The sequence below is a fragment of the Panthera onca genome, chromosome B3 (genome assembly GCF_046562875.1).
Source record: "Panthera onca isolate mPanOnc1 chromosome B3, mPanOnc1 haplotype 2, whole genome shotgun sequence".
Classification (NCBI taxonomy): domain Eukaryota; kingdom Metazoa; phylum Chordata; class Mammalia; order Carnivora; family Felidae; genus Panthera; species Panthera onca.
The window spans coordinates 1,440,214-1,462,669 of NC_138344.1; the positions used below are offsets into that span (position 1 = coordinate 1,440,214).

The 22,456-nt window shown below is 49.8% G+C and overlaps 1 protein-coding gene across 8 annotated transcripts in view; it reads left to right on the forward strand.

Moving 5' to 3' along the window:
- ZFAND6 (zinc finger AN1-type containing 6) overlaps nt 1-22,456 on the forward strand; it is a 74,199-nt gene that overhangs the window by 39,836 nt on the left and 11,907 nt on the right. For 4 of the 8 annotated variants that reach the window (XM_078449115.2, XM_078449113.2, XM_078449114.2 and 1 more), the window contains one exon: nt 21,390-21,560. In XM_078449115.2, coding sequence (XP_078305241.2) covers nt 21,407-21,560 — 154 coding nt within the window. In that variant the 5' untranslated portion in view covers nt 21,390-21,406. Of the gene's footprint in view, nt 1-225; nt 387-629; nt 686-4,625; nt 4,722-4,870; nt 4,972-11,089; nt 11,715-21,389; nt 21,561-22,456 lie in introns of those variants that run through there. The other 4 variants (XM_078449112.2, XM_078449110.2, XM_078449111.2 and 1 more) reach the window with 4 other exon arrangements.

Below are 22,456 nucleotides of genomic sequence, written 5' to 3' on the forward strand. Positions count from 1 at the left end.
TGCCCACCTAACCTGTGGCCAGGTGAAGAAAAATCTGTGTGGTAAAGTTGCGTATTGCTGTATTGCACGTTGGTGTCAAATACCAAGTGAAGTGTTTTTATTAATTTTCCCTCAACACCCTTTTTATGTAGCTATAAGAGTGAAAGCACTTCTTAAAATTTCAGACAATTAAAATGTACACAATTTTAACTGTCTCAACTCTGTTTCATGTTAAATGTGTTACAGGAATGAATCTGAAGTCTGCTGCAGTAAAACACTGAAGGCTTTAAAATGTTTTCTTGCATAAAACTCAAACTTTAAGTAGCTGCTTATGAGGATAGGGAAGGCAGGAAGCTAATGTCTGTCTCAAGATACAGGACAGCTGTTTGCCCATCAGCTTCAACTGTGTGAGTAGACTCAAGCCCATGACCCTGTGTGACCCTGTGTGATGGGGGTAGTCGCTTAAAATGTTTAAATCTGAAGTGTTTGGAGAGACACCAAAGGCAGCATGATGAGACGTTTTTTAGGGTCTGTTTTTTTCTGGTGGGTAAGATACTAAGGGTGGGGTGGGTGGGAGATATTTATAAAATATTTTTGGGAGTAACACTTAATAAGTAAGTATTATTAGTGACCATGCATCTTTTTTTCAGAATTATTTTAAGCATTGGAATCTGCATTACTTAATCGTATTATGGTGAAGCAAAAGGTCAGAGTTCTTCAGATTGCTGTTTATTTTGCAATTGATTTCAGCTTTTTAATATTAATGTTTTTAAGGGACAACCATAGAAATGTATTTTGGAAATACAGCGTTACATATCAATGTAGGAAATTGCTCTTGGGAATAATTTCATAACATAAATTACAACTAGTAATTTTTGAATAGCTCTGTTTAACTAGAAAGAGCATGTATTTAAAAATAAAGGAACTCTTGGTCCCTAAATGCAGTTGGAAGTCTTTTAGACTTGCCAACTTTGTGTTTTAAAAGTGCTCTGATAATAATGAAAGTACCTGTTGAAGAAAAAACTTCTTAATCAGTCGGAGGCCAGCAGGGATGGGGGCTGATTTTTTTTTTTTTCCTACTTTCCCCTAGTTTTGTTTGTGTTCTGTATCGGCCTTTTTCCTCTGCGGATTTAGGAGCAGGACTCTCAATGGGACGACCTCCCCGCTTAGGGGAATGCGTGGTGTGGACGGAAGAGGTGATTAAAATATCAGCCGTTGCTGGAAGCAGAGTGATGAGCGTGTAGACAAAAACGTGTCCCGTCTTATTAACCGTTCAGGGAGGCTTCGGGGGAAGGGATGGCATTTGCAGTAAGGCGAATTTACTCTGCCTCTCACCTCACAGATGTTTTGGCTGAAGGAAAGTCACAATCGAGAGTCTCTGGAACCGGTGAGGTGGTTGCGAAGGCGTTAGAGAGCCCGCAGAGCGTACCCCGGATGTGGGCACTCGGATGAACGTGGCTGGAGGGTCCGGGGCAGGGAGGAAGGGTGTGTGGTCCGTTCAGAAGCGCGGAACACGCCAGGTCACGGTGTGTCCTTCCCCCTGGCTTGGCCAGTGGATGCGCAGCCGTGGGGGACCCTCCGCGGGTCGTCTGATTCCTGATCTTCCAGAAGCCCTGAAAACTTAACAACCTCCCTGTTCTTAGTGCTGACGCGCGCTAAGGTTCGAGTCTGCGGGCCGAGCCCAGTGCTGCCTCGCGTCTCTTCCCTCCCATCTTCTGAGATGAGTGTCAGAAATAGAGAAAATTCAAGGTGAAGGAGGCCTTTAGAACATCCTCATGAAACTTGGATGTTGAAGACGAGGTTAGGCGGAAAGGACACACATGGGCAAGAGAAGCTTCTGGAGCTTTCTCTGTGTCCTGTCCTTGTGCCCCCGGGGCAGGTGGAGGACAGGGCTGAGGGAGGAGCGCTGTGCGGGGGCCAGGGAGCACCCCCCTCCCACCCCCCCCCCCCACCCCCCCGCCTCTGCCTCAGCACCCTCTACCTTGCCTTGTGCCGATCCCGTGCCCACTTCCGGAACAGAGTCCCGCCCAGAACGTACACACGGGCTTCACTTCTTGGGTCGTTGCGTTTTGCAGTAAGCGCGAGCACAGAGCCCCGGGGTCGCGGGGGGCCGCGTAACACGAGTCCGTTAACGCGGTTCGGTACTCTGGCCGAGAGTCTGGCTGCATGGGGTCACATCCTAGCTGTGCCTTCTCACAGCATGTTTTATTGAGCATGTGATTTGGTCCGTGCCTCAGCGCCTGTCCTCTGTAAACACACGTTATGATTTGATACGCGATCTCGTGCGGCCAGGTGTCAGCGATACTTGCAGGATATCGTACTGTTAAACTTCGGCTGCTGCTGTAGCCAGGAGGGAGCACCAGGCGGTGTGTTCCAGATCCTCAGTAATAGATTTTAAGGCTTTAGGATTAAGAATTTCGAATCACAGGGCTCCTGGGGGGCTCAGTCGGTTAAGCGTCTGACTCGATTTCAGCCCAGATCACGATATGGTTCTTGACATCGGGCCCGCCTTGGGCTCTGCGCCGACAGCGTGCATGCGGCCTGCTTGCGATTCTGTCTCCCTCTCTCTGCCCCTCCCCTGCTCGAGCGCGCGCGCTCTCGCTCTCTCTCTCTCTCTCTCTCTCTCAAAATAAATGAAAAGAAACAAACATGGAATTTGGAAATCACAAAGTAAGGTATTTTCAGGTGGGTGTTGTGGGCAACATTTCTCTAGTAGTAGAATGGGAATCCGTAACTCTCCTGAGCTCCTGTGCTGGTCAGCTATAGACACTAGCCCCATTTCAGATTCTCAGTAGCCTGATGTGGCTAGCGTATTTTCTAGATTTCTGGATTTGAATCAGGTAATGCATTTACATCAAACGTGACCTGCCTGATGACACACACCTCTTACTGTCTAAGAGCACAAAAGATTGGCTCTTGCAGCAAATGTGACTCCACAAAGGAAGAGGGAAGGAAACAAAAATATTTCTTGCAAAATCGCGGTGCAGGTGAGGTGTGTTTTCGCTGGGTTTTAGACCATTTACAAGTCCCCACAACTTCTCAAAAATAAAGGTGGGGACGAAAAGCACGTCAGACAGTGTTGCACGTCTTGAGTTCTGTCAGGAGTGACAGCTTCTGGGAGGAAAGTGAGCGTTCTGTACGTTCAGACGCTGGCGGAGTGCGCTCTGATCCAGAAGCCCCTTGGACAGCGGTGCCGTTCGGGGGGGTACGCTCATCTAAGGCTCCGGGAGACCGGGTATCAGTCGGTAGTTCTCGTGTACCGGAGTCCTCTCTGTGCGGGATGAGCCTACTACAGGCCAGAAGTTGTGTGGATTTCAGCCGGATGGTCACTCCTACTGTGTTTAGAGACAGTGCAGGAGCCAGGGCACCAAGAAGTAGAAACGTGACTTTCTGTTCCACGAGAAGTTACCAGCCACCACATTGTACTCGAGGAGCAGAACACATTTGGACAGACACCTGTCCTCACTAAAGAAAGAACACGAGAATGGAAACTCTTACGGAATTGCGAGAAGATTACGGCTTGGTATCTTTTTACGTGTGTGGTGTTGTACCTCTTCCCCACCCTGCCCCCGAGTTTAGATTGGGTCACCGGGTCGGGCGATCGCCCGGGTCCAGCAGGCTCGCCTGGAGGGGTCACCTGTGGTGCCGGCCGAACAGCGGGAGCTGAGGCCTGTGGGTACTACTGAGTGTATCGGAAGGGGTGTGGACAGGGAGGCAGTGACGGGCGGTATGATACTGAGCCCCCCTCACATCCGTGGGGGGGGGGGACCCTCGTGTGGCATTTTCACGGAGTGCTCACGAAGACCTAAGTGTGAGGTTTTCTGATGTAATTTGTAATTTAGGGAAGAAGTTTGGAGAACTTCAGACGGAACGATGACCTGTGCGCACTCGGGGCATCTCCCGCCAGAGGCGGAGAGGCCGCCTGATGGGGCTGGCGGCCTGGTTGTGCTCTAGGGCGTCGGTGCCGGTGTCTCGGCCTTATCCCAGATTGGCTTGCTGTTGGGCATCATACGCTCTTAATCGGGAACTCAGACTGGATTTTCCATATCTGTTTTAGCCATTTAAACCCCTTACTTCAAATGAAGTCTTTCCCAGAAACCTGATCTGTAAGACCTAAAAGGACCTGTTCTTGAAACGGAGAGGTTTCAGTCTTCCGCCTCCACTTTCTCCCCACCCTCGCCCTCTGCCTCCACCGTCGTTGATTAGAATTCAGCTTGGGGCGCCTGGGTGGCTCAGTCGGTTGAGCGTCCGACTTCAGCTCAGGTCACGATCTCGCGGTCCGTGAGTTCGAGCTCTGCGTCAGGCTCTGGGCTGACGGCTCAGAGCCTGGAGCCTGCTTCCGATTCTGTGTCTCCCTCTCTGTCTGCCCCTCCCCCGTTCATGCTCTGTCTCTCTCTCTCTCTCTCTCAAAAATAAATAAATGTTAAAAAAAAAAATTAAAAAAAGAAAAAGAATTCAGCTCCGAGAAGGATTGTCTGAATGGTTAGCGCGACGGGAAGATGCTTACCACGCACCCCCTTAGGTGCTTTCCGATTTTAGCTTTGACTGGCTCCTCGTAGACTGGCTGTTCACTGAAGCTGGCCACGATACTGCTGCTTATATTGAAAGGCGGTACCGGTAAACGACCCCAGAAACTAGCATTTTACTTTCAGATCTTGTCGGTCCTTTCGCATCGTGCTCTGCTCCTGAAACTATGGGAACAGCTCTCCCGTCATCCGAGTCCAGATGATCTGTACTTACGGGTAATTGAGTTTGTTTTTTTTCTGGGTACGTTACCTCTTTACCAGTCCTGCCCTTCTGTGCATTATTAGCTACTAGGAGGAATAGAGCCAAGTGATGCCTTCTCGTTTGCAAATAAGCCCTTATGGACATGTGTTCTGTTTGTCGACAGCATACCAGACCTCTCCTCGTTTTTCTGCCACTTCTCCTTCTAATGTTGTCACACAGCCATACCGGTAAAGTCTCCTGCAGTCCCTTTGAGAACAACAGGAGGTATGTAACGGGGTGGTTAGGGAGGTGTTCGCGAACCGCACCTGCTAAGCCTTCCTCCCCGTCCCTGTTGCCTGCGGACTGCCACTCGGGCTCCTCAGCCTGGCCGCGGGGGCGCTGCGGGTGAGGGTCCTGGTGGGAGTCTGCTCCCACATTCCTGTATCCCAGGCGCACGGGGTTCGCCGCCCTGGTGAGACCACATACTGGCCTTCACCCTGCCCTCCCACCCCTCCCTCCCCTGGTCAATAGGAAGTACACGCGCTTAGCAGGTTCTTTATTGGCAGTTATCTGGAATAAGCAGTGTGTCCTGTCGTGAACTTTTGAGAGGGGCATTTGGAAACCGTCCCCTCACACTTTTAGTCCCGAAGGTCTTATGGCCCCCGTCGGAAGTGACACGTATTCGGAGACGTGCTCGCGGGCAGGCGCGGTCTGTGGCCAGGGGGCCTCCCAGGTGTCCGGCCTCTGCTGCCGCGGCAGGGACAGAGTCGGGTTTAGGACTGCGGCCTCTGCGCCTTCGGTGGGGTTCCGGCCGCCCCGTGGCGCTCCCTCTCCGTGTGAACTGCGGGTGTTTGACCTGAAAAAGCCACCGGGGCGGAGATTTCTGTGCCTTTATGGGTCAGGAAGTGTTTGGCAGTCGTCTCGCTTGATCCTCCCGAGTCCCGTAAATTAGAAGAGACACATTATCGCTGAATTTTAATACGAGGAACCAGAGGCTGACCATTTATCTTAAGTCGAAGGTGGCAGAATCGGAACCAGCTTGAAGATCAAGCCCGACGTGTGTTGTTCCCGCTGTGCCCCCGTGTCCCTGCGGCTCTGCTGGGGCCCACGGTTGTGCCTCTTTCCGCGATAGCACTTGTTACCCTTCTCCCCAGGGTGTTACGCTTGCGCCAAAAAAGAAGTCAACTTCCGGAATACCTTGCAGTCATCTTGGCCATCTATTTGTTTAATGCCCCTGTGAAAGTCGAGTCCCCAAACTGTATTTTTGGTGCCGCTTGTTAGCATTTTGTGTTTTTGTGCCAAGAGGACCGATGTAGTTTTGGGGTTAGATGTGCTGTCTTTGCAGATAGGTGAAAGTCACACATTAATATTCCTGTCCTTCTACGTCTGTTGATCCTTGAGAGCAGAGCTGTATCATAACTTCTGTCTTTTACAATGCGTAGGGGATCGGTCGGCACCATAATCAGTGTATCAAACAAGGCACCCTTGCCGGGAGGTAAAACTGACTCTGTTGAATACTTTTGCTGTATCTTTCCTGATAATATTTCAGCTACAACATTTTGGAAATCATTCATTTGCTCCCCCAACATCTATTTCAGTACTTGTTGCTATGTGCCTGGCATTGGATCCAGAACTGGGATTGGCAAGTTGTGGCCCACTGGCCAGACAAACCCACTTTGGCCACCTCTTTTTGTAAATACAAGTTTTATTGGAACGCAGCTCTGCCCGTCCATTTTTTTCCCCAGGATTAGACAATCTAACTTCAATAATAAAGATACATTTGGGGTACATTGGTGCTTAAGAAAACAACACATTCATTTTTGACATCGTTTACCATGAAAGAATTAAAAAAGCATTGGACCTTTTAGAAATAACTGGGTTCTTGTTTTAGTTCTTCCACGTCATCCATCCATCCATCCATCCATCCGTCCGTCCGTTCGTTCGTCAACCAACACAACTGCCTTCTGTTTGCTGGGCCCTGTGTCAGTCACTGTGGGATCGTGACTCTGCCTTTGCAGAACAAGTGTAAAGGACAAGCCGTTAGACAAACCACCGAGGATAGGTAGCACAGAGTGCGAAGTACGGTGAAAAGTGTACGTACGGGGTGGCACAGCAGTACCCAGGAGAGGGGTCAAAATCTGATGGAAGAGAGAGAGGGGTCACGGAAGGCTTCTTAGAATAGTAATCTTGATAGGGATCCACGAGGATAAGTAGAGACAAAATGTGCAAAAACTAGGGGGTGTGGAGTGAGGGGAAGGAAGGGTATTTTAGGCAGAATGAGCAGCCCCGGTGAAGGCATGGAAGGATGGAAAGTATCTGCTGACATCGTTGCCGTTGTTTTTGTTTTTGTATCACTTCTCATTTCTGAACTTGAGGAACATGCCACCTTTTTAACAGAAGAAAGTGTAACCAGTAAACTATTCAGAGGAAACACAGAGGCAGAGAGAGTAAGCCTCTCATCCGCAGCCCTGCCTCACCCCTCCCCAGAGGTCAGCGCTGTCCGGGTGCCCTGGAGCCCTCGTAGCCCTTTTCGGTGTATCCGCAGACAAGTCTGTTTGTAAACGCAGCTCATTTTCCTTCCTTTTGCGTGTGAACTTCTGCAGCGCTGGTCCTCACCCACCGAGGCTGCAGTGACGGCCCGCGTCGCTACGGACGCGCGTTTGCACGCACGAGCGGCGAGTATCGGAGCGCGGGACTTTCTGCGTCGAAGGGTGCTGTCTATTTTCTCTTTTAATAGCCAGTCAAGTCTCCTGCCAAGCAAACTCGCGGGTGCCCGTTTCATGCCGTCCGTCCGAGGCTTTCGCGCTCGCACGCCCGTTCGTTTTGATGACGACTGTGGCTTCTTTCTCACGACCAGAGTGGCGGTGAGCAGCCGTGACCCTCCACCACGCGGCACACAAAACCCGGGTTATTCACGCCTCGGCCCTTTAGAAAAAATCGTTTGCCAACCCCTAATCCACAGTGCTGGGAATATATTCCTGAAGAAACAAGATAATTGTCTCGTGTATTTAGTGGTTTTTCCTTTTTAGGTTACTTACTCTCCGTCCTTACAGACCGTGTTATTCATTCGTCGTTCTTGGTTAATTCCTGTCGAAGGTCGGTGTCGACGATCACAGGTCGCTGTCAGTTCTTTCCCTCTGAACGTGTGTAGGTTCGCGTCCTTAGTAGGCCTGTCCCCGAGAAGAGACATCGGGTGGGAGCGGTGTGCCCAGGCTGTGTCCCCGGCGCACCTGAACCAGGGTGTGGGTGGGAAGCTAGGACGAGGACGACTTCGCTGTGGTGCCAGTGTGTCAGAATAAGCCCACGAGGAAGAGTAAAGTGACATGTCCTCAGTATCAAGGTTTCATAAAATTAGTAATTTTATTGCTTCGCCAAGAACAGTCGTAAGTGAAAGCTGCTTTATTTATTTTTGGGCGGAGAGTTCCTCAGTGAAGAACACGGTGACATCTCGTACAGTGTGGCTCCTGCTGTCCTGCTGGGGCTCCAGCTGTCTGGCCCTCCATCGCTTTTATACCCCCGGTCAGCCTGGTAGCAGAGGCGGACCACCGGCTCACACGTGACCTCCTGGGCCTCTGAGAGGGTCTCCGATGTCCCCACGGGTCCAGAGGGAAGCTTTGGGAGCTACTGATAGAGAGCATGGCCTGTAGCCGGGTTGCTTCGGGCAACTCAGCTCCGTCACCCAATAGCTGTGTGACCTCCACAGCAGTTGACTTCACCCGGACTCCGTGCCTCCGTGTTCTCATCTGTGAAACGAGGGCGGCGACAATACCCACTTCACGGAACTGTCGTGAGTTGATGTTCACCCGGTCCTCACAACAGGGTTCGGTGCATGAAGCACTATGGAAATAGCGTTAAGTACGATCGAATAGTAAAACCAGTTATGCTCCCATAAAAAGTGCCGTACAGAGTTTCAGCGGAAAAGAAGTGATTTGAATTTGGAGGTTGACCATATGACACAGAAGAAATCAGGGGGAGATTCATTTACAAATGCTGGATGTTAAATTGGAGATTTGCTTTGGGAAGAGTGTCCTTAAAAGGGGTTGAGACAGAGGACGAAGCCGGGTCCGCATGATTGAATCATAAGCTTCTGGGTCAAAGAATTAAAAAAAAAAACCGGCCTTGCAGGTGGATCTTGCGTATCTAGATCTTAGTTTTGAGAAGAAAAGTGAATGAAAAGCCATGAATGTGGGACCCAGTGGGAAAATATGAATGCCCCCCCTCCGCCTTTTGCAGCCAAGAGTGTTGAGCTGCCTTGTGCAAACAACTCTGTCTTGATTCTTTAAGGTGTGCGACACAGAGCTAGGCCGGTTTGAAAACATAAAATTGACTGCAGCAGAAGTTTAATTATAAAGTTACTTCGTTTGGTGTGTAGACGTAAGCGTGAAGCCCTCTCTGAGTGAACGGAATCGGGAGACACATCCACGAGCTTAGAGCGCGAGGCCAGCCATCTTTGTTTGGTGCACCAACTGCACAGCCCTGTGTCGTGCCCCCTGCTGGCGGACCTAGGTCTCTTCTCAAACAGCAAATTCGTTTTTTTTAAAAAGAGTCCATTCCAGCTTCTTGCCTTGGGGTGAACACCTGAGCACTGCAGGTTGTGTGCTGGCAAGGTGGCAGGGCCGTGCCTTTCTTGCGGGCATCCGACAAATACTGAATGCCTGCCCTGTGCCGAGGGTATTTTCACAGCAGTGAACAGAATGGACGAAACCCCTGCCATGACTGAGATGTCATTGTAGTAGAGGGAATACAGACAAAATACGTGTAATTCGGCAGTAGATTGAGATTGAAATTAAGAGCGTTGAAGAAAAAACCGGAAAGGATGATAAAGGATGCCGGGACAGTTTTAAATAGGACGGTAATGGGCGTCCTCCCTGCAGGGGTGCCACCGGGACAGACCTGAGGGAGCTGAGGCAGCCTGGTCCTCAGGCTGTCCGGGGGGTGGGCGTTGCAAGCATGGAGTCCTGGAGAAGGGACAGACCTGGCCGGAGAGGAGATCGGATCACGGGGGACCGGATTGTGAAGAGCCGTTGTCACGGTGAGGAGTTAGGCTCTTACTCTTGGTGAGTGGAAAGCTGTTGGAGGATTTCGAGGCGGCAGGCAGCGTGATTTGCTTCAGACCTGACGTGGTCACAGCCACTCTGTTGGAGATAGACCGTCGGAGGACAAGAACCGAAGGGGCTTCTGTACGAGGAACTCTACCAGCCGTCAATTTCCGCCTTACAGATTACCTCGAATCTCAAGGCTTGAAGCAACAGACGCATTTTTCCACACCATTTCTGTCGGGGTACGTGAGCAGCGGAGCCGAGTGGTCCTGGGTCCGTGTCTCGTGAGGTTGCGGTCTGCGTGTCTGCCAAGGCCACAGTCATCTGAAGACTTGAGCGGGGCTGAAGGATTGGCCTCCCAGTCCATTCACACAGCTCTTGGCCAGAAGCGTCAGTTACTCGGCACCGGGCCCGTCCTCATCGCATGGTGGCCGGCTTGCCCGGCGAGTGACCGAGGAGGAGGAGGGAGCATCTTTTATGAGCAGGTCGGAGGGGTGTAGCATCGCGTCCACGTCCAGGTCGGCGCTGACCAGTGTGGGAGGGAGCCGCAGAGGGCCTGACTTCAGGAGGCCTGGGCATCGCGGGGGCCGCCTTGGGGGCTGCTGGCAAACAAGTAGAAGATGAGAGTTTTGTTTTTTTTTTTAATGTTTTTCTTCATTTTTGAAGGAGCAAGAGAGACAGAGCATGAGTGGGGGAGGAACAGAGAGAGGGAGACACAGAATTTGAGGCAGGCTCCAGGCTCTAACCTGTCAGCACAGAGCTGGATGTGGGGCTCGAACCCACGAACCGTGACATCGTGACCTGAGCCGAAGTCAGACTTTTAACTGACGGGGCCGCCCAGGCGCCCCTAGAAAATCGGAGTTTTAGAGGATGCCACTCGGGGTCGCTTTTCACAAGTCACCTGTGCAGGAGTGTCTGACGAGGTGTGCAAGAGCTTCACGAACGCAACACACACTGGAAACTTGAAGGAGACCTAAGTTAATTGAGGCACGTGCTGTGCTTGTACGTCTGTAGGTTCAATATGATCCTCTTGGGTCATCTTTTTGTTTAATAGAAATTGGCAAACTGAAGCTAAAATTTGTATGGAAACGCAAAGAAGCCACGAATAAGCAGCATAGTCTTGAGGGGAAATAAACTGACACCGGACACCCGAACCCGAGCTAACCCCAGATTCCTGAGGTCCGTAGTCCTTTCCAACAGGATAGGCAAATGGCCGAGTGGGCAAGGAGTGAGGGTCCAGGAGAGGGATGTCTGCACCTGGTGTCCAGCGCGTGGACAGAGGTGAGGCCGTGGTGCAGTAACAGTCTGTTTAGCAAATGATTCTGGACTAATTGCATATCCACGTGCGGAAGAACGCGAACGTGAATCCCTACCTCCTTCCATGCAAACACCCCGACTCCAGGTGAATTCCAGATCCCCGTGTGAGCAGTGAGGTCACAATGTGGACAAGAGACACAGAAGACATCCCCATGACTGAGGTTCAGGCAAAGATTTATCGAATAACTAAACAGAAATGACAGGAAAAGTTTATCAGATTCGTTAACGATCAGCCCAGTAGCAAGGATGCACGAAAACCTTTACTAGACCCTTCACATGAGAAGACACCCGGATGGCCGGGAAGCACATGCACGTGAGCTCAGCTGCCGTAGTCTTCACGGCCGTGGAGATGACAAGACGGCAGGGACACGTCACCGCACGCCCGTGGGAGCACTTCCACTAGAAAGGCAGATGTATGGATTCTTAGGAGGCTTAGAAACCCTGAGAGTTTATTCTCGAGGTTCTGCAGGCCCGGAGTCCGATATCCAGGGGTTGGCAGCGCCCTGTCGGGAAGCCCCGGGAGAGGCCGTTTCCCTCGTGTCCAGATTCTGGTGGCTGTGTGTGTTCCGTGGCTTAGGGCCACGTGGCTCCAGTCTCTGCCTGTCTTTCCCTGCCCTTCTCCTCCGCGTGCTTCTCTCTTGTGAGATGTGACTGCATTTTAGGTCCACCAAGGTAAGCCAGGATAAGACCCTCGTGCCGTCAGGTAGTATTAACAGGTTCCAGGGATCAGGACAGAGACGTGTCTTCGGGGCCACCGTTGAGCCCGGTACAGCAGACAGCGCTACCTGGTGGTCAGATAAGGAGTAACCGAATGCTCGTCTGTTGCCAGGAGAGCGGAAATCTGCACGGCCGCTCTGGGAAGCTGGTAGTAACCCGCTAAACATGAACGTGCGTGCAGGTTGCCCCGCGATCCAAGAGTGAGCGTTCCTGTGAAACCTTCTGGAAGCTGAAATAGGCAAAGAAGCGGTTACCGTTAATTTACATGGAAGACTTTCTGAGCGTTCCCAGACCCAGGAAGTGAGGTCGCTTAGGCTGACTGCTGACACGTGCACAGAATAAACCAAACCAAGACGAAGCACAGATGTGTGCAGACGCAGATCAAAGCTGGGACGGCTCGATGCCCGGGTGCCAAGTGTGGTCCCGGGGGGAGGGGGTGGGTGCCGCTCCGGCCGCGGGATGCGCGCCGCCTCTGAAACAGCTTGCTGCAGAGTAAGCACTCGGCACTATTTCCACTTTTTGCCTTTTTCCGTAAAAGCCAAAAGTCGTCTTCGGATTTCTCAAAGCAGGTACTAATGTAGGTCTTTGGTGAAATCCAGGGACAGAACACAGCCCTGCGGAAAGCAGGGGATACTTGTGTGCCTGTGACCCAGCCCTGCCACTCCTCGTATAGACACTCGGCAGAAATGCGTATGCTTGTTAATCGGAAGACACATCCAGTAATGTTCAAAACCGCAATATTCGTCCTACTCAAACTGGAAAGTTCCCAAATTCCCGTCAGCATTAGAATGAATAGCGAGCGGTTTGTTCGTACAAATGTTCTAGAGAGAGCGGTGAGAGTGAAGGGACTGCAGTCAGGCATGTTGGCCTGGTTGCATTTCAAAACCAGTTTGAGAGAAGCCAGATACCGTGCGTGTGCACTGTGCGAGTGTGTCCGTGAAAGCCGGAGGGCGGGGAGGCACGCCGGTGTCTTAGAAGTCCACACGGGGACTTGGGAGAAAGGGTGATAACGGGTGAGGGGTGTGAGGCAGGTCTGGGGGCTACTGCCGATGTTCTGTTTCTAAACGGGGTGCTGGTTACACAGTGTTCAGTCTGTGAAAATTTAGGCTTTACACTTGGGAAGTGTACATTTTTATAATAAAGAATGGGAACTGTTGGCTTTTTTCTGTAGGTTTCTTTATAGGACATCGCGATTGAACTAAGGGAATACTTTTCATTTTGATAGACATTGACTCTTCTCTTTAATTTGAGAGTTTTATTAGTAGGACAACATTCCGTACTGGATTCCAACATCCCTAAGAACTTTGAGTTGCCAGTGACAGAAACCCAGATCAAACCACAGCAAAACCAGAGTCTGTCTCACGTAACGGGGGGGGTCTGAGAGGTGGAGTGGTCCTCAGCAAGGTGGGTCCAGGAGTTCTTGGCTCCCCCCTCCCCCTTCCCTGTTGTGCCTTTGTTTACCATTTTAATTGTCACGTGGCCACTCGCTGTGGCGAAGGTGGCCCCCGGTAGCGCCCTGGTTTACCCTGAACTGTCTCCCACGGCTGGTCATCCCGGAGCAAAGTCTGCCTCTTTCCCAGCAGCACCTGTAAAATCCTGGGACGACGGCCGGCCCTGCTGGGGTCGCGTGCCCCCCTCTGAGACCCGTCTGGCCCCGGGGAGGAGCCCTTAGGCCTACCCAGAGCAAATTCAGTGTTCCTCCCACGTGGAGGAAGGTTCTGTGGTCTGAGGAGTGAGGAAAGAAATGTGCTAGGCGGACCTGAACCGTCTGGGTCAAGAGTACGGTTATCTCCCCAGTTATCAGCTTCTAGGTGTTCCCGTACTGGGGATTTATTTAGCCGTGGTGAGTAGAAGGCACCGTGCTGAATAGAGGCGGGTTTGCAGCAAGAACATTCCTGTCATTTCTCACGGCATCGCTGCACTTCTCCGCATAAACACACCTGAGCATGCAGGTGTGGATGAGGGCCTGCCTTTTCTAGTCCTTTCTCCTTCCTGGGTGGTGAGCGTGGGTTTCATTAAGAGATGAGGCTTCGGCAAGAGCACGTAGTACTTAAAATTTGCATGAGTGTGGATTAGAGAGTGCCACGGTTCGTGGAGTACCTCTGCTGGAGTCCCAGACCTGCCTCGCTCCCCCCACCCCTGCCCCCCTGCATCATCTGTAGTGTTGACCACACGAGAGTCATTTGTTCATCTCATCGAGCAGTTGACAGATGTGCTTGTCACCTGCTTCTGTTTGGCCCGCGAGCTGTGAATGGTTTTTGTAGTGTAAGTGGTTGGGGGAAAAGAATCAAAAGAGTAACACTTTGTGATGTGGAAATTCTATGAGATTCAAATTTTTGTGGACCTAAGGACAGTTTTTTTGAAACCCAGGCATGCTCGCGGGCTTACGTATTGTCCTGACGGCGGCACAGGTGAATGGTTGTGTGGGGACAGTGTGTCTGTGGAGCCTGTCTGGTCACGGACAGGGAGTTTGACAGCCCTTGACGCAGGGAACAGGGGACTGCTGTCCAGACAGCTCCACAGTGTCCTCAGTCCAGTAGGAACCCCAGTCCAAAGCCCCTGTACCTGGTCAGAGCGAGTGGCATTCCTCCCAGGTATTTTGTATCAGGTCATGCTTTCTGATCTCCTTGCTTTATGAACCTTCCCGGGTTTTGTTTTTGTTTTGTTTTGTTTTGTTTTTTTCGTCTCTGCAAAGGTTCTTGACACCTCCCCCCCCCCCCCCCCCCCCCAGAGCACAGATAAATTGCCCATTTGATAGCTGGTAGGTCTGCGTGCTCATAACTCTGGCAAAGTACCTCATGCCTCAAGAAGTACTGACCTCGAGCACCCATGCCAGGATACGTGTTCTTCTGTTGATCAATTATTACTAAAACAGAAAAACAAAAAATACGTAATCTAGCATAAATCTACTTTGCCCTTTTCTGGAATCTTTGTTTGATAAAATTGCAAAGACAGCCAATTCTGAGTGGTATTCCAGTGGTTCAGAAGGCAGAGGGTAGGGGGAAACCTTGTCTTAGCACTTGGTGCCTGTAGTACGGCTCAAAGTTTAGTGTGCATTCGTACGTAATCCCACATTCTCTGTCTTAATTTTCTTCTAAAGGTAATAGTAAAGATCCCCAGTTGAAAAGGTCAAAGTGCTTACCTAGGAATTAAAAACTCTCATGCTCGTAAGGCTCATCAGGTAACGAACGGCAAGGGAAGGTGGTCTCGCATTGAGAGCGCAGGCTCTAGGGGGGGCTCCTGGCCGGTGGGTTTTAATTTGGGGGACACGAGTCCACTGTTGTCGGGTCTTGCTATTTTTTGAGAGAAATCAGAAGTCTGGAATTTTTATGTGACACCCCCAATTTTTTATTTTAAGTAGGCTCCCCCCGCCCAACGTGGGGCTTGAACTCACGACACTGAGATTAAGAGTCACATGCTCTACTGACTGAGCCAGCCAGGCGCCCCACATCCCCTAATTTTCTAATACATGTAACTGTAAGAAAATTAATATGTGCTAGCAAACCAAACATGGCCGTGGGTCAGATTTAACGCATTTACCAGTTCACAGCTTCTGTGAACAAACTCCTCATTATGAGTTACGTCTCCAACCTATTTCTTTCAGGAGGAGGGTGAAAACAAGGAAATGAGGAAATGAACCTGTGTTGTATCACTGGCTTGGACCCCGACTGGTCATTGTTGCTGCATGACTCTTTCAGTATATAAATCAGGAGGACTCCGGTGTCAAACATTTTTTGTCTCTGTTTTCTCCCCCTTTCAATGGAAAATAACCATTTTTTGCCTGATGTGAATACTTCCAACAATCATGGAATGTCTTGATTGGAGAAAATATTTTGTGGGATTCATACTCGGCACGAAGGGGGTTTGAAGAAGAAACTGCAGCTTAGCGGGGAGGTGATGTGTGGGCCGTAAGGCACAAGGGTCCCCAAAGGGTGGGCGCTGCCGCAGAGAGGGGCAGAGGAGGATTGGGGTGGGCAGAGGCGGACCCAGAAGAAGTAGGATTAGAGCCGGTTCCGGAGACCAGTAAAGGTTGATGGAGGCAGAGGGCAGAAGCAGGCGGCGCTCACCAGGAAAGCAGCAGTGTGGCCAGAGTGACGGGGCTGGGCTCCCGGGGTCAGAGCCTGGGTGGAACTTCGGTGCCCGGCGCTGCGGGCGCCGCCTGTCTTCCCGCGCACTCGCGCGTCCTTAACCGGCTCGCGCACTGTGCACACCTGCTGGGCGGTCAGACTCGGAGGAGTTCAGTGACACAAGGCCCTTGTTCCGGGGAGACCGGGCTGCCGGGGGGGGGCCAATCACACCACGCTCGCACGCCGGGTCTCGTGCCCCTCTCCGGACACTTCTACGGTCACTGAGTCAGAAGGAATGTGATGGGAACTGGGTGATGCCGGAGAATTGAAATAAATGGGCTGGGCAGAGGGGCAGCCAAACTGAAAGAAAAAACTGTTAAAGTAGCCCGACTGTGAAGTGATGAGAATCAGAATTTAGAATGGGAAAGAAAAGCGCACGGGTCATTGCAAAAGGAAAATTATCTGAACCCGACTCCAACTCGGGGGCACGAGGCAGAGGAAAGGAAGTTTAATCGACGCATTTGCAGTTAAGATGGAGACTGTGTTGCATCCGTTCACTGCACTTCTTTTGTCAGAATTGTAATAATTGGTCACGAATTTTCTTGCAGTCTTAAAACATTTGATCTTGAATTTTTTATGCCAGTCAAAATTTCCTAGGTAAAAAGAAACGGAAAACAAATTTTCTCAAGAGCTTGGTAGGTCAGGCTAATTAAAGCTGCATAGCATCTTAAGGTTGAATAGTGACTAAAAATTTCAATTATCTCTGAATGAAAAGAATTCACGAACACTCAGAGAGTTAAGGTTTGGTAGGGACTTGATGGACTTTGAAAGTCATTCTCTTTGTTTTTAGGAGATAAAGACACTGACTGACCCAGCTTCCTAGATACGTGGCCTCGGGCCGGTTGTTAAATCTCTTTGAGTAGCAGTTTAAAACGGCACCGGCAGCACCGGCAGCACCGGCAGCACCGGGTTCTGGGGAGGATTAAATGAGAGAAAACAGTGGGAACGGTTCTTGGCCCCCAGTGAGCTCTGAACAACTGCGCTACCATCGGAGGGGGAGAAAGCGGTTTGTTGAATTACACCAGGCTGATCAGCTTGTCGTTTGTCTGGCGACACTCTACCTCCTTGGGTTTGTAGCTTTGTAATCCGACGGTGCGGCGGCGGCTAAGGGGTTGTTCTGCCTTCTCGTTCCCTCCCGCTTCTCCCTCCTACGCGCCAGAGAAGTGGGCCCGCAGGGTCCTCCCCTGCAAGAGGCTGCAGCCGCGGACAGGCAGGACTTCCAGTGTCCCCGTAGCTTCTCTCGTCTTTGCCACATCAGGGTAAACTAAGGTAACCTGTTGTGGTGGTGGTTCATTTTGTGAATCTTCACAGAAAGGTACATTCTGTGGCCTACTCTATGTGCTGGAAGCCAGCCCACATTCTGTGGCTTAAAGGTGAATAAGTAAGGTTGAGTCTTTCTTTTTCTTCTTTATTTTCGTGGTTTTTTACATTTATTTTTGAGAGACAGTGCACGAGTGGGGGAGGGGCAGAGGGAGAGAGAGAGAGGGAGACGCAGAATCCGAAGCAGGCTCCAGGCTCCGAGCTGTCAGCACAGAGCCTGATGCAGGGGCTCGAACCCACAAACCGTGAGATCATGACCTGAGCTGGACTCGGACGCTTAACCCACGGAGCCACCCTGGCGCCCCTCCTTTTCTTCTTTTCAAATAGCCTGTGAAATCTTTTGTGCTTTTTATCTGCCAAGATAATAGGTTCTTTTTTTGTTTTTTAAATAAGAAAGCTCAGCTTCGGAAAATCATTGTTAACTGGGTGCTGTGTGGGCATTTTGGGGAAATTGCTGGTGTTCCATGTTTTTGGTATTTATTGTTCAGAGGCAATTGTGAATAAAAACTTGATGGTCATATTCTAATCTGTGACTGTTCACTTAAGTTTTTAATTTTTTATGTTTCTTTGTTTTTTAATTTTTGAGACAGAGAGAGACTGAGCATGAGCAGGGGAGGGGCAGAGAGAGAGGGAGACACAGAATCCAAAGCAGGCTCCAGGCTCTGAGCTGTAGCACAGAGCCCGACACGGGGCTCGAACTCATGGGCTGTGATCATGACCTGAGCTGAAGTCGGACGCTTAACCGACTGAGCCACCCAGGCGCCCCTATTCACTTAAGTTTTTAAAGAAATGGAATGAATATTTTCCCTTTTCTGCGTGCTCGTGGTTGCCACCCAGATGCTGAAAGGTTGGTGTGTGCCCTTGGGGAAAGTCCTTCTAATCCCCACCTTATAAATAGCGTTTTAATGTCCTCAATAGGCAACACAGGGTAGTTGTGATATAGAACAGTGTTTCTCAATGTCTTTTTACTTCCTCCCCCACAAAAGCCTTTTTATTTATTTATTTTTTAATTCATTCATTCATTCACTCATTTGAGAGAGACAGATTGGGAGCAGGAGGAAGGAGAGAGAGAATCCTAAACAGGCTCTGTGCTGTCAGTGCAGAGCCCAATGGCGGAACTTGATCTCACAAAACCGTGAGATTATGACCTGAGCCAAAATCAAGAGTCAGACATTTAACCGACTGAGCCCAGGCAACCCCACAAAAGCCTTTTTTAAATAGTTTTTTCCTAATTGACCTCCTATCTCCATAAAATTTTAATTCCATAGGTACACTGTATCTCTGTTTATGTGCACATGTTTATCTGTGTTTCCTACATAGAGAGTAAGGTTTTTTTGTCTCCTTCTTTCCCCCAAAGAATCAATGTTTGTCCCCTTGAGGTGATACTGCCTACAGCAGGAATGCATGGTTGACAGCAGTGAATTCTTGAAAGTTTTGGTACTAGGGCTTTTATATTCTCTAAAAGTACTGAGTACCCTGAAGAACTTCTGTTTATGTGTGTTCTCTCTGGCGGTATTTATCATGTTACAAATCAAAGCTGAGAAAAGTTGCAAAGTAATTAATTTTAAAAAATATTTTGTTAAAAACATCCATCCATTCCCTCCCCCGCCATCACCACCAGAAAGGTTTAGTGAGAAGAGTGGCCTCGCTAGACATTTTTGCAAATTCTCTCTAAGGTCGGGCTTAATAGCAAACAGCAAGATTCTCCTAGCTGCCTCTGTTACAGTGTTAGAAAGAAAAACTGGGATCCTACAGGTAAGTCGTTGGAGAACGAAGGAGTGTTTTAATAACCTTTTCAGATAATAGAGGTTGCTTTCTTTTTTGATATTATACCCAAACTTGATAAGTTGTAGTTTCTTAAAGGGTTAATTGCGTTGTAAAATCTCCCAACTGTATATAAACTCTTCCTGTCCCGTTATTTGAGCGTTCCTTGGTCTCTCCCTTGGAACGGGCGATGGGTGTTCGCCCTTGAAGTGACAGGCGCAGACGCACGTTGTCCATTTTGGGGAAAATGTCTGCCGTGAACTCAGGTCGGAATAACCAGATTTTGTCGGCCGGGCCTTGAAGTAAAACCCTCCCCCAGGAGCAGGGACTGGGCGGCCTTGGTGCTTCTGCGGTCGCTTTCCACGTGCTTCCCCGCTCGGCCCACGAAGTCCCAATGAGACACGTGTTCAGCCTCTAGACGTGCCCGTCGATCGTGGGGCTGTGAGAGCCGTTGTGGGAGCGTGTGTCCCCAGTGACCGGAGGAGAGGGCACGTAACTCCCTAGCGTTGGCGTGGAAATGGTTTTGACCTCCCTAGGGCTCCGTGGAAGCACGCTTTGAGAACCACTGACTTGGAGCAAGGACTTCGAGCCGGACACGTGTATTGAGCCCGAGCTCCATCGCTTACGAGCCACATACGTGATCCTGAGCGGTTACCCTGATACCGAAACCGGACAAACACACTGTCCCTCGGGAACACAGGCCAAAAATCTCAAAATGTTTGACCTGGCCCATCTTCGGCATATCTTTCTATCCCGTCTTTGCTATGTATTTTTAAGTTTGATATGTGTACTTCTAGAAGTACCCAGAGTAGGCTATACAGAGAGCAGAACGGCCAAGATTGGATTCTGACGTGAGTCAGAAGGGTGTTTGCCAGAATCCCAAATTGTATTCCCAGGCTTACCTTCTAAATGGCCTCAGTGGTTTTGCGACAGTTCTTTTTAAAGACAAACGCTAAACCTGCTACTTTGTTCTGTACTCCTGTCATATGCCTTACTGCTCTTGGCTGTGAAGTTTGCATTAAGTGCGCCCACCCCTCGCTCCCCACCTCCCGCCCCAACAGTCTTTTCCAACAATTTAGGGGAAGAAAAAATCTGTTAATGGTAAACATTGAATGTGTGGAGGAGGAATCAGTCAAGGTTAGTGACAGAGCCTTGTCCTCCTCTGGTAGTTCTTATCCCTCAGGGTCTTGGCACAGACTCGTCTTTAAACACATCCACTTTGGAGTAACCTTCGGTCATTTGGGAGTTTTTTCTTTTTTTTAATAGCCCGTTACTACCTTCTGTCATGCTCTTCGTGCCAGGAATCCCCTATTCCTGCCGTCTGGGAGAAGGGCGCCTGGGGCCTTGCGTCTGCTGTGATTGATGACTCCTTCTCATGTGCTCCAGACAGGCCCTCTGTCCTGGTAGTTTTTCATCTAAAATACTTAAAAAACGTATGTGTATTTTGCCCCAGTTAGGCAAGTTGTACCTTCATTTAAGAGGATTTTAAAAGTTCAAAAGATGTACAAATCCGAAAACACCGTTAGCCTTGCCGTCCTTGGATGCATTCTTTCCTGTCCTCCTCAGTGATTAATGGATTTGTCCTAATTGGCAACAAACCATATATACATTTCATATTGTGCCTTTTCGTTTGTTCCCAGCATTCTCCTCCATCAAAAAGTATTCTAAAATGTCTTAATGACACAGAACTTTTGAAAAAAACTCATTCTGATATTGGGCATTTATTTCAAGTTTATCAACGTTACAAATGTGCTGCGAAGCACATCCCTCATAGGTTACTCCTTGGTCTTTTTTCTGATCGTGCCCCAGTTATTCTGTCAAAGACCCTGGAGGAGAGTGACTGTTTCGGAGGGCGCGGTTTAAGCTCCTGCCCGTGAATCGCTCAGTTGTTTGCCAGAAAGATTGAGCGGGCTCCTCCCATCAGCAGCACTCTGCCCGTTTCTTCCTACCTTCACCAGCACTGGCATTCTGTAAAGTGCTTTTCAGACAGAATAAATTATACGAGTTAAAACATAAACTTTGAGCAAAGGTGTAAATGCTTAGAAATAAATAGTATAACACGAGGCAAAACGTGTAATGTGTATTTCTTATTAGGAGTCTAACTGAACTAGTCCTCAAGGGTTTTCATTAACGTTCCGATGGTGTGGAGTCTCCAGAACAGATACCGTGCCCAAGAGTTCTTTACTGTTTCTGAGCCAGTACGGACCTTCTTGTGTAGAGGGCTGGAGATAAAAGTTGTTCGTATCGTTCTCGTCTTTACTTTTTTTCCTAACTTAGCCCTAGGTCTTGGGACAGGTGTACGGAAAGATTTAGGGGGGAGTATATGTGGGTTTTTTTTTTTTATCATATAAAGCAGATTTGGATAATATACGACTGCAGTGTGCGTCTGCGTTCCTTACGAATTCTGTGTACATTTCAGGTGTGCAACAGAGAAACATGGCTCAAGAAACTAATCACAGCCAAGTGCCTATGCTTTGTTCTACTGGCTGCGGATTTTATGGAAACCCTCGCACAAATGGCATGTGTTCAGTGTGCTATAAAGAACATCTCCAGAGACAGAATAGTAGTAATGGTAGAATCAGCCCACCTGGTAAGTAATCCTGTTCACACGCAGCAGTGTTCATAATCGAGATACGTTGGGAGAGCGCGACGTACGTGACAGCGTTTCTGCTCTCACACTGCACCTCCGTCCCTGCGTTCGGACCAGGAAAATTCCTCTTTCTGTGTTGTCATCATCACCGGTGTCCTCACCCATCGAAAGTAACTAGTATAAATCCGTTCAGCCTTACTTGCCACGCTTGCCCTTACTTACTTGCTCTGTTATCTTAGCTAGAATGCAGGCATCCTTCTTCGCGTACACGTATGCGTCCAGGTAAGACGTAAGGGAGTGAGGGTTATGAGGACCCGGGTTATTTTATCTGGGATGACCGCTGAAGCCGAGATGGCTGTAGAAGGAGAGAGTGGGTTCGAGGAGGCCACGGCTGACTTGAGAGAGCCCGCCACCGTCAGGAAGCGGAGGGGCAGCCGCGGGGCCGGGACCCGGGGCGCTCGGCACTGGCTCACCGTGCTTGTGCGTCACCCTCTGTGCCCGTGGACTCTTCCGGGGTGTGGGGGTGTGTGTGTGTGTCCGTAGTTACCAGAAGGATGGGGAGGACTCTGAGTATGAGCTTTGCGGAGGTGGGGTGTTGATAGTGTCATCTGGGTGGCTGTATGGATCGGTGCCTGAGTGTGGGGTTTTGTGGTTAACGGAGGTGCAGGCAGTTACTTCGTTCACAGTTTTGTAGGGGGTCTTTCTCATCATCGTTTCGTGTTCAAGCCAAGAGCTGGAAGCATGTAAACAAAATTTCTCTAAATTTTTTCAAGGCTAAGACCAAATGAATATAGATTGTTGGGGTTTTTTTGTTTTTGTTAGAGAGAGAGAGAGAGAGAGAGAGTGTCTGAAGCAGGCTCTGCACTGTCAGCGCACAGTTGGGACACAGGGCTCAA